Source organism: Zonotrichia leucophrys, chromosome 5, assembly GCF_028769735.1.
Source record: "Zonotrichia leucophrys gambelii isolate GWCS_2022_RI chromosome 5, RI_Zleu_2.0, whole genome shotgun sequence".
Classification (NCBI taxonomy): Eukaryota; Metazoa; Chordata; class Aves; order Passeriformes; family Passerellidae; genus Zonotrichia; species Zonotrichia leucophrys.
The window spans coordinates 22,179,550-22,193,962 of record NC_088175.1 but is presented as its reverse complement, the minus strand read 5'-3'; the positions used below and the strand labels follow the sequence as shown (position 1 = coordinate 22,193,962).

At 33.7% G+C, this 14,413-nt stretch overlaps 1 protein-coding gene across 1 annotated transcript in view; it reads left to right on the top strand.

Moving 5' to 3' along the window:
- The window catches only part of SCFD1 (sec1 family domain containing 1), a 49,342-nt gene extending 36,189 nt beyond the window's left edge, over positions 1-13,153 (top strand). Inside the window, exons 20-25 of the mRNA XM_064714556.1 lie at positions 934-987; positions 5,348-5,400; positions 7,885-7,918; positions 9,230-9,295; positions 11,923-11,991; positions 12,925-13,153. Coding sequence (XP_064570626.1) covers positions 934-987; positions 5,348-5,400; positions 7,885-7,918; positions 9,230-9,295; positions 11,923-11,991; positions 12,925-12,948 — 300 coding nt within the window. The 3' untranslated portion in view covers positions 12,949-13,153. The remainder of the gene's footprint in view (positions 1-933; positions 988-5,347; positions 5,401-7,884; positions 7,919-9,229; positions 9,296-11,922; positions 11,992-12,924) is intronic.
- Positions 13,154-14,413: the final 1,260 nt, after the last annotated feature.

The following is a 14,413-nucleotide window of genomic DNA, read 5'->3' as shown; positions in this document are numbered from 1 at the left end:
TTTCTTTAAATGTGTGGCTTTAAAGAGTTAATATTATTCTGTACAAACTGGCTTGCCTTGTTTTGCCTTCTGAGGGAGCAAAAAGCCAATTTGCTTTGTTTTCAGGATGTGCCGTTCTGGCTTTTAATTTCTTCTCCAAGTATTTTAGGCTAGCAAGATGAGAAGCCTTTCTTCCTCATATTTGTAAGCTTAATGTAGGTCTGTGGTATTTCTGTTAAAGTTAACTTTTTATTTTTCTTTCAGTAATTCAGGGATTCACATCAATTTTCCAGTGTAATATGTAGCTCATCCTTTGGAATGTCCTCTTTTGATACATTCTGTCAACAAGACTCATTTCCAATCTTGTTGCTATGTAAACTCACCCTCAGTTTACTATAACTGCAGTAGTTTAACTCCTTAATATTCTGATCTTTTTTTCCAGCTGACATTTCCTGTGTTAAATAAGGAACAGTAATCTTGAATTTCACCTCAGTTTATTCCTTTGCAGGTCATCCAAAAATTTGTTGCCAGGGTTTCTTTTTTTACCCATTTGTTTGACAACATTAGTTCTTTTTTAGAATCACACCATTATCAGTATCAACTTTAAAATTCTTTCCTTAACTGCACCATATTTTTTAATAAGAATTCATATTTGATCACATCTGCATATGTTGGTAATACCTAAATACAGCTCTGTTCCTGTCTTCACATCTTTTTTGCACTTTATGTCTTACCTTTATCCCCCAGCTATATGCACCTCAGATGTTTGCATTTTTTTACAGAAAAGTAATTTAGGTGATAATAAATAAGCTTAACCTTAACAAAGCATAAGAGGAAACTGTATAAAGTAGTATTTCAGATGCTCTGTAAACTCTTGCATAAGTAATGATGTGCCTGGGAATAGTTCTTAGTAAGCTTTTCAGCATTCCATCAGTTTCACATTATGTTTTACAGAATCTGCCAGTCACACGTATTTTGGACAACCTTATGGAGATGAAGTCAAACCCTGTGAGTACAATTGCCTTCCTATAGAGAGAGGTGGAGCAAATGAAATCTTGAGTCTGTGATATGTCACATGCTAAGGCTAATTTTTTTCATGACAGAAAAAATCCAATCATGCTGTATTTCAAGAATAGCACCATTTTCATAACTGTTTTGTAAGACCTCTTTCATTTTAGTAGTCTAAACAATGACAATTTATCGTGTCTTATTGGAACTAATATTTTTTAGATTTTTCCTATTCTGAGCTTCTATTACACTTGTGTTATACTAAGCTTCTGTTGCTCCTAAATTTCTACATTAAGCTGTAGACTAAAATTTTCTTTGCATCTAAGTGTTTGTTTTTTAAAAGAGTACAATTTCAGAAGTGAAATATTTAGAGAGAGTTGTATTAGGGAAAATTACATCTCCCACATCTTTAAACTTTGCCATGTAGAGGAAAATATTTTACTACTGATTCAGTCATTCTTCTTACAAGCAGAGGTGGTTTTTGTCAGAAAATTCCTCTTCTTGCCTTGTTTCTGTGAAAATTTACTCAGATATTTTAAATTTAAATGTTAAAAATTTTTTAATTGCTTGTGTGTTAGCTACACAGTCAAGGCATTTGCTAGAACTTACAACTAAAAGTAGGCCTGGTTGGTAGATTCAAAACATTCTTCTTAGTCCGCTTTCACCTGCATGTAGTAACTGTATGTACAGAGAGAAAAATAATGGTAAAATATGAAAATTATCAACATGCAAGTAATCCTTTCTTTTCTTAAACTGTACTTCATAGATGATATATATCGTGATTCTTAGCTAATCTAAGATAATTTGCTTTCTCTTAACAAGCAAAGGAACTGACACTGTTTCCAGAGTTAGTGGATTGTTGTTTCTGTTTGAAAGACTTGGAAAAGATGTACAGGGCTAACTTCATTTAGTCAACCAGCAGAGGTCACCCAGAACACTTACCATAGAAAGCTGAAATTAAAACTGTAGAGAACTTACAAGAAGGTGAAAAATTAAACCAATTTTTTTTTTTTTTTTAATAAACCTTAATTTCTTTAGGCCACAAATTTAGGAGTTGATTGAGAAAAGTTTGCAAGTCATATGAGGTTTCTTTTCTGACTTGATTTTTTCACATTTACTTAGTAGAAAACAGCTACCAGCACTTTGATAATTTGGAGAAAATATTGATCTTCTCATTTAAAAAATCAGCATTTGGGCCAATCTGTCAGTCGGCAGCTTCTTGCTCCACTCCCATGGCAGACACTGATACTCATGGCACAAAACAGGGAGTCCCACTTTTCAAGTCATAGGAGACCAGGCAATCCCTAAAGGCTGATTCTCCTAACCTGCAGGAGAACTGACAGCAAGTTTGGAGTAAGTTTGAGCTCAAGGAAGGAAGCCAGAGAGTCATTGTGGAATGTGTTTAGACTTGCTGTACTATCAACAGAAGTGAAATTGTATCTGGAAAAGGTCAATGTGTGGAAATACACCATTGTGGCTTCTGTTCATCTTCTGATGTGTGGGATCATTTTCTATTTCCCAGAATAGAAAAGTATTGCACTGCAGGCAAAACACAAAGGGAGAGGAAAAAAGTTCACGATTTTATTTTTTACAACACAGAAAAAAGTCTCCTTTATAATTCAAGAAATCGTATTAACCACAGTAATCAATGTATGAAATGTACATACTGATAAAAGGTGTAATGCAAAATTAGAGCAGATTATTGAGAAGTCAAGTAATTATGTACAATGAATGTAAATCATTTATTTTCTAGATATTAACTGCAGCAATAAAGGAAATATATGAAATGTGCATACAAGTTGTACCAAAAACATTCAATATATATTATTGTCAGTTGAAATCTTCAACCTATTTAGAATGATATCCTGTGCAAAACTCTGTGGAGTAGTCTCTAAATCACTTTGTGTGTTGCTTTTCTCTGCTGTTTCTTTTTTTCTCTCTGGCAAGGACAAATAAGCCCATGCCACCCATGCTTTTCAAGTTTTTCAGAAGCAAGAACAGCTAGAACAGATTTTATGGGCCGTAAGATCCAAGTTACGTTAGGTTACTATCTTGTAACTTTTTAAATTTTTCTAGATTGTTTAACTATAGCTACACCATTTCTTGAAAAACATATTCAGAAACATTCCTTGATGACTTAAAAGTAATCAGTTACTTGTGAGTATTTTAAATAATATTTATTGTTAAAAGCACACTTTTAGGCCATTTCTTTTAAGGTCCTATTTTAATAAAGGAATATTCTGTTCATAAAACTAAAACATAGTTGCTTGAAATAGAGGTTGATTAAAACATTGAATCTTCATTAACAAACAAAAGTATACACAACTTTTAATTCATATCTGTGAAATTGACCATGATTTACTACAGAGTTATGGAGATCCTTCTAAGGATCTTCTAGAAAATGATTCGATTATTGAGTGGGGAAAATATTTGAAAAGTGAACCTTTACAAAGTGGTTAAGCCTCTGTCAATACAGTGTGTACATTTGTATTGACTTAAGTAGATAGCTCTTATTTGTGATATATATTAATGAAACTGTATTTTGGTTAATACTGTCCCTTTCAGCAGATATGCTACCTTTCAGACTTAGGATATACCTTTCATGCATTACAAAGAAAAATTCTAATCCAAATTGGTCCTGTTAGATTCTGCAGAAAAAAAATACAGACTGAAAGTCAATGACATTTCCATGCATCTTTTTCCATTTTATTTGAAATATTGAAAACTAAGTTTATACATTCAGAAGTATTTATTTTCTTCTGGAATTGCTTAGGGAAGTCACAAATTCAGTTGTATGTAAGGAAAGTGCTATACACTTGTTTTTCTTGACAGAGTTGCTGTATGTTAAAGAAAATAAAATCTACTATGCTTTCTTTTCCCTGCACTCTCAGCACTGATTTCAGCAGGAATAGTGTATTTAAACAGCAACAATGGAAAATCCCTAGGTTATCACATTTCTATTGCTTTGCCACTCTCTGTGTGTCTACTTACACAAGCCCACAGTGAAAAAACACAGCAGTAATACATTCAGGAGTAAATGTTTGTAATATGTTTATTAACTCTGATTTTTAGTTCTGTCATTAATCTGTAATTCCCTCTAATAAGCAGAGAAAGTTGAACTCTTTATCCCAGGTAAAACCTCTCAGTTTTAGTCTATCAATATCTGTCCATTCCCAGCTCTCTTTACCGCAGAGTCACTATACCACCTTTAGGTATGAAGCTGCAAAATCGTGAATGCTGGCAGACTCCAGCAGTTGCAATTCCGAGTGGAGCATATAAAAGCATTTTACAGAGATTCAGAGGGAAATTAGATCTAAATTATTTTCTTTTTAAAAGCCAAGCTGCAGGATTATTTTATCTAATTATATAAAAGTTTGTAATATCAAATAGATTTATTTTGTGTGTGTGTGACCACCGCATGTATATTAAATACTTTTTTATATTAGAGGTAGTTATGCTACGTGAGTTCTAGTAAATTCCCCAGATAATTTGTCTACTACTCAAGTATTTTTTCTGCTCTACAGAATCAGCAGAATTCAGAGGTTTTTGCATGTAAGCACACAGATAAATTGTAGTTCTGCATGCAGTTTACCAACAAACTAAACTTAACAGTACCTGGATGAAAATGTAGTATAGAAACAGGAGAAAGCCAAGAAGTTGTCAGAAGGAGTTACTAAGAAGTCCTGTTTTTCATCCATAATAATTGGCAAAAATCCTACTTGTTGCCAATAAAAATATTGGAAGTGCCTCAGTGTTCTGTGTGAAGAAAATTTTTTTCTGTAGTTTAGAGAGTCAAACTTTTCAAATTTTGTGGAACTCATTTCTTCTTCAAGAGCTTAATTTTGGTTTAATAGCAGTCATAAATCATGACATGAGAAGGATAAGTTACATACCAGTAGCAGATTTTGATCTGTCTTGTCCTTAGCACTCATTGCCACAGAAGTGTTTTGTTTTATAATGTTAAATCAATAGCAGATCTCCGTAACCTGGAAAATGTTCGTGTTTGTTACTAACCATCAGTGTTCCTCTAAAGCTGGTAACAATTTTTCTTTCTGCATGCCGTCTTTCTGTTGGGATTCATTATGCAACCAGTGTATTTTTTGGAAAGTGTGTGATAGTCAATTTTAGATGAACCAGAAATAAAAAGCTCAATAGCTCCCTTCATAGCTTCTCACTATTGTTTATTCTGTGCTGGTTCAGTTAAATACAAACTTTTTAAATACTAGTAGACACCACAATTAATGTTGAATGATGTGATGGGAAATGATACTGGTTTGAACAATGTTTAATGTCATAGATACAAGCAAAAATTCATTAGCCAAAATTCCAATCTTTTGAGATAAAAACATATTTTTAATAGGAGACAGATGACTACCGGTACTTTGACCCCAAGATGCTGCGAGGCAGTGACAGGTGAGTTTTGCTTCTTTCCTTTTACTCCATGAAAAGACTAACTTAAGAAATCTGTTTTATTTTGCTTGCTGACTACAAGTAATTATTTTGATCATTAATTCTAAGTCAAGACAGTTGGTCTTGAAGGAATTTACAAGTGGGAACTTGGATCGATCAGATAAATTTTTATAACACTGCAAAAAAAAATCTAAAAAATGAGTGCTAACGTGTGCATTAGTCACAGGAATGTGCATTAATATTTAGCAATAAGTGTTAGGGTTCTTCACAGTTGTACTGCTTGGTTTGTTAGAAACTTTGTGAGTTTTCACTGTTAAATAGTCATTGGATAGTGCACCAAAATTTCCTTGTCACTTTTTAAACAGTTACAATTCTGATTTTAATACAACCCTTCTTTAGTAATTTGTTACTAAGTTCGAAAAAAAATTTAAATTTGACTGCATTTATTTTTGTTTAGGTAGGTGCACATTTTATGTTCATGTGTATATGAAGGGAGGCTTGGATATAGTTTATTTTGCCAGTAAAAGAGAGGAAGAGGAGTTACATCAGAAGTTTATAAATCTTAATTTTTGCTTTCTATCTTTAACTAATAATTGTCTGATAGTCTCACCTAATCTAATATCTTGGCAACAGAGAAGATACCTAATTTTGATATTCTTTCTAAGAATAGCTGTCATTGAACCTGTGGGAAAACAATAATGTCATTTGGTTGCACCACTTTATTACAGGATCAGTGTGGATAAAGTAAATTCAGGCTTGGTTTTAGTTATTTGCATGAAAATTCTGTCTCTACTTTGTTCTTGAAACATGAAAAGTAAAAGGACATAAATGTCAAATTATTTTTATGTTTTATTGAAAAGTATTACAGATTATAAAATTTCAAAGATAAGCAAATTTTGAAATTATCAAAGAGAAAAGCACTATTGTATTATGTTTCATTTTGATTTCAGCTGTCACTTATTAGTGATGCTTTTATAGTGTTTTTGGTGGATTTTGTGCAAAAGTGTAAAGATTTGTTTTACTCAAGCCGAAGGGTTTTTTCCATTTTCTGCCCTCTCTGTATAGTTCTTACATTGCTTTAAACAATGTAGAATTATTCATTTACAGCAGTTCATAAATGTGGCATTCTGTGTATCTACAATAGTCATCATAGGGAATAACTTTTAATTTCTGGTTTGGGATTTGTACGTAAACTCAAGTTATGTTCCTTAAATCATACTTGGGCATGATAGCAGAACTCAGGCAGTAGTTTGCCTAATTCTCCCTTCAAATATTTTGTAGACAATAAAAACATATGTTAGTTTTCTTGACAGAATTGTGATATAAAATAATATAATTAATGGATTTAATTTAAAAGTTACTGATTTTATTTTCTAATCTCCCATTTTAAGAAATATTGACATTTCTACTTACTTTCTGTTCTAAATAGAGTAATAACTGCATTGCTGTTATTCAGTCCTAGGAAAACAGTGTCTTTCTGTCCTGTGTAAAGCCTACTTCAAGTATGATCAGGCTTTGTCCTCTGAAAGGATGACACAAGATGTGTGTGGATTTGTTGTATCATACTCAAAACATGAGAGAATTGGGGTTACAGTTCTACTTATGGGAAGTCTGTAGTATTCCTGACAGGCAAGGCAACACATTAGAGACAGCCATTCCATTTTAAAACCTATTTTTCTGATACACTGGAATCTGAGTCAGTGACCAAGACTCAGTTGTTCTTGGTCACTCAGAGAAAAGGTCTTGAAATAAGGGGAAAGGTGACTTGAAGGGGAATGTGCAGTGGTTTTAGAACATAAGATGTATTTGACTTGCTGGGGCTGCAGGCCAGTACAGGGCAGGAGGGCAGTGGTAGTGTGTGAGCAAAGGCAGGAGAGCAGACTGACCCTTCACAGCTTTTTCTTCACTTTCCCCTTCCCCTGAAGCTCCAAGGTGATGCAGGAAAAGAGGTTTCTCCCCCTCCACCTGCTACTTGTCATTGTATTCAAGTGAAGGAGTCTGTACCAGCCAAACTTGTAATTTCCCTCTTCCTCCCTTTGTCATTATGATCTTGCATAGCTGGTTTTGAGATTTGGAAGCATCAGTAAGTGTGTGCAGGCACTGCAAACTGACTGCCTTACCTAGCTAAGATGCCAGGAGGTAGGAATTCTAGGTGCCTTGAGTTGTACTAATGCTGGTCACCTTTTAACTCATTTTATTTGCTCCTAGCTAACTGTAGTTAGAACTTTTAAACTGTGGAAGAATTGTTGTCATAAAGTTTATTATTCAAACAGCAACATTAGAAATTATGAAGTAAAATTCCTATTTTCTCATGTATTCAGTTCTGTAGAATGAATGATTTTCCATAACAAATGGAAAGGCAGTTATTGTTCTGTCTTACATTTTTGTCTAATAGTATATAGTAGTCCATTCATATGATGGGTACATGATGCTTATTGTGCATATTTCTATTAACGTGTAATGAAATCTGTGCTGTATTTTTTATAGTTCAGTTCCAAGAAATAAAAATCCATTCCAGGAGGTAAGTCACGTAGAAATTATTTTTCAATGCTCATGTGTTAAAAATAAAAAAATCCTGCAGTCATTTTTGATGATCCTGATTAAGAAAATGAGAGGTCTTATTTACAAAAAAGCACTTAGACTAATTATATCTAGTATTAATTACAATTAGCTGTTATTCTGAAGCTTTTCATCTTCATAGGACTATGTAAGTATTAACTAATACTGGAGAAAAAAAAAGTAGAAAGTTTTCTGGAAGATAGTTACAGGGATTTACTAATATCATAAGTGAGTGAGCAATTTAAGTCCCCCATTTTTAGACCAGATTTTCAGAATGCTCTCTAGAGTTCATCCTTTGTCCAGCCTTAAACAACAGCATTAATGTAAATGACTATATTAAGGAGGCTCTGCAGTTAAAGAAAAAAAAACCAAAATAATGAATGTTACCATTTCATACAAATGACTGTAACTTTCAGTATTTTTCTGTGTAAATATTTACAAATAGAAAAAGTCTTACCTGATTACTGCAAAGTTTCATAAGCAAAGTATTTACCTTGGCAATATACGAATGTTTCCTATTTCTCATGAAATATCCTAATTATCCTCAGGAACAAAAGAAATACCATGTAGTATCCTAGATAGATAGATAGATAGATAGATAGATAGATAGATAGATAGATAGATAGATAGATAGATAGATAGATAGATATAGATATATATAGATATATATGGCTACAGATGGTCATACCAAAAATGTCAGTAATAAGATAAAGTCTATAAAATTCATGTAGTATGATCAAACAATTTTGGATAATGAATGCTAAAAATAATAATACAACCATTAAGTCTCCTTTTTCTAGACATGAATTCTCCTTTAAACACTGCCCAGAAAATACTGATGGCTTTTACCTGTAATATTAGAAATTATTAGCAGTAGTAGGTGGGAAGGAAAAAATGATAAAAAGGTGTATTTCTTTATGATAGAAGTACTTTATTTATGGCCCAGATAAACATCCATGAAGACTTTAACACTTTCTCTGGTCATTGGAGACATCTCTGGACAAAAAAAGGAACATGTTGAAACTGTATATGTATGAGTATGTCTTAATAGAAGAGAGTGACATGTTAAAAGCTCTCAGCTTGCTATTCTGCATCCTACCAAAACTTCAGATACTTCCTTTCAGATAGGAAGCAGTGGTTCTGTATCCAGTTTCCTATAAGACCACAGTGTGATTGTGATGATTTTTGTTGTAGGTTTAATTATCTGGTACATCACTACTGAAATTTCAAGAATTTGAATGCATACTCTAATAATATGTCTGTTGCCTTTTAGGCCATAGTATTTGTAGTTGGAGGAGGCAACTATATTGAATATCAAAATCTTATTGACTACATAAAGGTATGTGTACTTCTGTCAGTTGTAGTCCTTAACTTACTGATAGAAACCAGATAGAGCATGTTTTCTGTAATATTTAGTATTTAGAAGACAAAGTCTATTAATTTAGCCTTAACATCCTTATTCTATACAGAGTCTGGGAAAAAAGGAATGTAAGAAATCAGTAGAAATTGTGGGTTGCTAATTCAGACCAACAAAGACTTACTGTTTCTGGGATTTTGCTCATGTTGCCCTTTAGAGCTGAGTAAATAAACTGCATTCTCTTTTATTTTGTGTTCATACACACCAACGTGCTTGAAAACTGTCAGCAGATGTAGCAAACTGAATTAACCTGTTTCAGAGTTGTGTTAGTAGTTTTCATGTGCTGGTGTTAAATAAAGCAGCTGTAGCATATCATAACCTTGAAAGTAAGAAACTGCTGAGAATTCTCTAGTTTTCATAAATCTTGCAAAAGAGATACCCTAGTGCTTTTTTGTATGCAGTTTTGCAATATGGAGTCAGTTTAAACTCAGGCCTGCGGATAACACCATTTTATTGTATCACAATCCTAGTTGTGCATAAAGCATGTTGTTTCAGAAACCAACATAATGCAAATACTATGCTATCTGTTAAAGCAAATATCAGATTGGCACCAGTATCTAAGCATTTATTACTCACCCCCAGTTAGAAGTTTTCCCTACTGAGTTAGTAGAAGCTCATTCTTGTTAAACTGCATCATTTAATTCTGTGTAGAAATCATAAAAGGTGTCATATTCTCAAGTAAGAAAATACATAATCAACTATGTAATGCTGGTGTAACAAATTTAATTTCTCTGGTTACAACTGGTCAGACTAGCAGAACACATGTATACCAAAAATCAGTGGATGGAGAAAAATAACTAAATCATTACAGTTCCTGGGAGGCAGGAGTCATATTCAAGCACTTTCCAGGAATTAAAAAAAAATGCCAAAGTAACCTTAGTAAAATTCTGAGGAAGGTAATAAATTATTTAATAGCAGCAGCACACCATTCTTTCTTCCTGATCTTAACCTTGTTGTGGTACAGTTGTCCTGCCCTCTGGTAGCCTGGATTGAGGCTTTTCACACATAAGAGTAGATATGGAGCATTAGTCATTGAAAACCAGTTATTCTACAAAGCACTGGAGAGTTTGATGTCCAGGTAAATTTTGAAGAATGCAAAGTCAGAATGTGTGTGCTGAGTTTCTCCCTCTGACAGGCAGCCATTTTGAAACAGAGCTGGTCTGGATAGAGGAAAGGATTGGAAGAGAAATGTAAATTAAAGAAATCATTTAGATTTGGCTTAGCACTCATCACTGTCCTCAATAACAAATTCAGTGAAGCATCTGCCTGTGGCAGAGTGTATTGGCAAACGTTTAGCTTGCTCCTTAGTCTACCCAAAGCCTCTTTAGCTACTATATCAATCCAAAAGATGCCCAAGAGGATGACTATGTGTTACTTCCTATTAAAAAAAATCTTCTGATTCCCCTAGAGGTTAGTTCACTTGCCTGATTGTAACTGCATGCTGACAGAGCTGAGGTTTGCTCTGTGTGTGTATATACAGGGCACTGGTGTGATGACAGATTAAACACTCAGCACTTCATACAAATTGTCAGGAAGCTGAAGTTTGACAGGAGTAAGAGCGCAAACAGGAGGTCATTTGTCAAACAGAAGAAACTGAAAACTATGGAAATGATAATGTTAGATCTTATGGAGAGTTGGAAGTTGAAAATACTCTTTCTTCTTCTGGAGCCTGTGAACAGAGGTTTTTCATCACGGTTGTGACAGTTGTGACTGCAATGTCACAGCTGAAGTTTGCTGTATGTATCTCCACTCAGACTGTGTACTTGAGCAGTGGAAGAAGACCTCCCAAGGGGGAAGACTCCCTCACCTTTATTCCACTTAGCCCTTTGCTCTTGAAAAAACAAGAAAGGTTAATGAAAACCTTTATTCTCCCTCCCACCACCTGGAAACCTGTGTGCCTCTCCCAGGTGACACTTAGTCTTATCCAACAAAATTTGCTTTTCCATGTGGTAGACTTTCAGCATCTATTGTTTCCACAGATGTAGCTTATTAATTATTCTCAAATTCAATCAGTCTTCCTCCAGAATAAAAAAGAGAAAAATCAACAGCTCCGTTCTTGCAAGCAGATACCACAGAGATTTTATTCATGGCTTTATTTTTCTAAGCACTATCTGTTTTGCCAGTTTGCTCCTGAAAGCACAGAGAAAGTATTTGAAAACTTTCTGAAACAGGAAGCAATGTTCATTCAGCTTTGACATTCCAGGATTTTTTTGTAGAAGAATTAAGAGAAACCTTCAAATCTAATTATTTATAGTTCTGTGCTAGAATAGACTATTTCACTATGTCAAAAAGCAAATATTTATGCTGCCATTGAGGTAGATTGTGCCTTAAAATAAATATATTGTCCAAGTTCAATTCAACATGCTGAAAATGTGTCATCAAAATTGCAAGGCATAGGGAGCCTCCAAGAGGAGGCTAGCATACTGTTGTGTGCAAAAGAATTTAGTAGATCCTGTAATTTCCCTTTGTAGATGCTTTAAAAAGTACTGCTTGTTAATCCTCTACTACACTGTTAAACAATTGATTTCCTATGGACTTTTCTATTTTAGGGTAAACAAGGCAAACATGTGCTGTATGGCTGCAGTGAACTTTTTAATGCCACACAGTTTATAAAACAGGTAGATAACTTTGATAACCTCTATGATATTTATTGCACTTTATCTGTAAGTTGATTTATATAACTCTGCATCTCCATGGATTTTTACCAAAAAAACCCTCAAATTAATCTGTGAAAGATTAATGCATGTTACCTATTTTATTTTTATTTGCTTGAAGTGGGGTTTTGTTGTAATTTTTTTTAATTAGCTGTTGAAGGCCTGTTATCAATGTGAGTTCACACAGGTAATGGAGGTAAACAATTTCATAATAATTGTCTTAATCCTATGGAAAAAAATTGAGCCAGTTCTTGGAACTTTTACAAACAGTATCTCTTTCTAGGGTTTTCTTGCAGCTTTTTCAAGTTACAAGATGTTTACACTTTTGTCCTGGTTTATAAACATCTACAGATATATAGATATAAAAGTAGTGGCCTGCTGGGAACTTGATGTCCATACCTGTACTAAACTCTGCTGTTAAAAACATCATTACTTCTCTGTAGAACTCCAATATGAATACAAAATAAAAATTATTCATGGTGGTCAGCAAATAGCAGCCCTTCAGTAGCTGTCGCCTCCCATGGTTTGATGTCCTACTAAGATGAGAATAAGTTGTTATTCAAAGCTACATTTTAAATAACTACATTTATAGTTGTTGCACTTGAAGGAGACAAATAGTACTTGATGACTTTTACCTCCTCATTCAGCTTAATTAACATTTTTTTTGTCTTGACTGTGTACACTGTACCTTTGCTTCATTCATAAATTCATAAAAATTTGAAGCTCAGGTCTTCTCCTCTGAGGTTATGAATTAAAGAGTCTATCACCAGAAGACATTTGGTTCTCAGAGACAAACAAAGCATATATGACAGAAATATTTGCTGCATGAACTGCATGTTTGTTTGACTAAAAGAATAAGATTAGCAATCTAATGACTTTTTTTCTCTTCACGTTTAGCTGTCCCAACTTGGCCAGAAATAAAACTGAAACACCATTACCTGGATGGAAATGTGACAACAGAGAATTGTTACAACATTCAGATATCTTCATATCTTTATTTTTGTCATTATATTAAAACTTTAACCCATTTCATTAATATGATAACTTTTAAAAAAAATCTGTAATTAATACGGTGTATATCAGCATTTCAGAAATAAAACTTAAAACCTACTGTGTTTCTGGTGGAGGTCAGTTTCACTATTATTGCATTTTTATTGCAGTACTAGCTATGGTATTTGACAGAACTGGCTGAAAAGTATGGCATTTTCAAGTTCTTATATGTAAGTTTCTGATACAGTAAGCAGGGCAATAGCTCTAAGAAAAGGTCGTCTGTCTTTAGGAGTTATGTTCTTCTTGAAAGCCAGAATATCTGTATTTAACAAAATTCAAAAGAGCAGAACTGCCTTTCAGGACCACAGACAAAGAGCTTTAGTGTAAGAGAACTACTTCTAGTTCTTACCCTTTTATTTTAGCAAAGTCATTTGATTTGTGCAGTCTTTGCATTGTGGTCGAAAGATGTACTGGAAGATACCTTCAGTACAAGTTTCTGGTACAGAAATTTAACTTTTCTTTTAAAGTTAAGAGAAAATTGCTTGCCAACACAGTCAGTTTCAAACTAAAACTGAAATCTTTAATTTTCTTCTGCACTTTTTATTGTAACTGCTTTGACTGTTATGTTTGGGAGGAACCCAAGTCATACTCACAAAACAGCTCTTAACTTGTATCAGCACATATTTAAAGTACCATTTTTAACAATTCCATTAAGTAGGGGCAGTTTAGTAGTTTAAAGAAACTGGTAATGATAATTTTGGAGAATTATCATTACTTATCAAAGAACATAACAAATTCTTTTTATGGGTGGAGGTCTCTGTCTTTAGAAACCTCCTCTCTGGAAATAGCTACTGTGAAGCAATAATATGACTTCAAAACAAGGCCTAACACACTCAAAATGTGAAAACATTTCTTGTGGGTTTATTAGCCAACTGTGAGAATTACTGGCTTACTGTAAATTTTTCAGTAGTGCTTTTTGCACTGTTTTTCAATGTTGAATGTTAGTTTTGCACTAAACACGATGCCCTTTCCCCAACTTGATTGCTTTTCAGAACATCTGTACAAGAAATGCAGTTGATCTATTCCTTAAAAGTATCACAAGAATAATATGCTTAATCTAGACCATGTTATCAAAAAGTGATAATGTTATTTAATTATCTAAGTGTTGTTTGTAATCTACTCCACAATACTGCTATATATTTCTAATTTTTCTGAGTCAATAAATATATTTACTATGGTGTTCATTGTAGTTGTTGCATGTGAACACTGTCCCAGATTTCAATAAGCAAGGGCTCACTACCAAATGCAGTTTGTTATTCTAATTCCATATATATATATATATATACACATATATGTGCTATATTTGTTAGCAAAAACCAGGCCAAAGTGTGTCAGG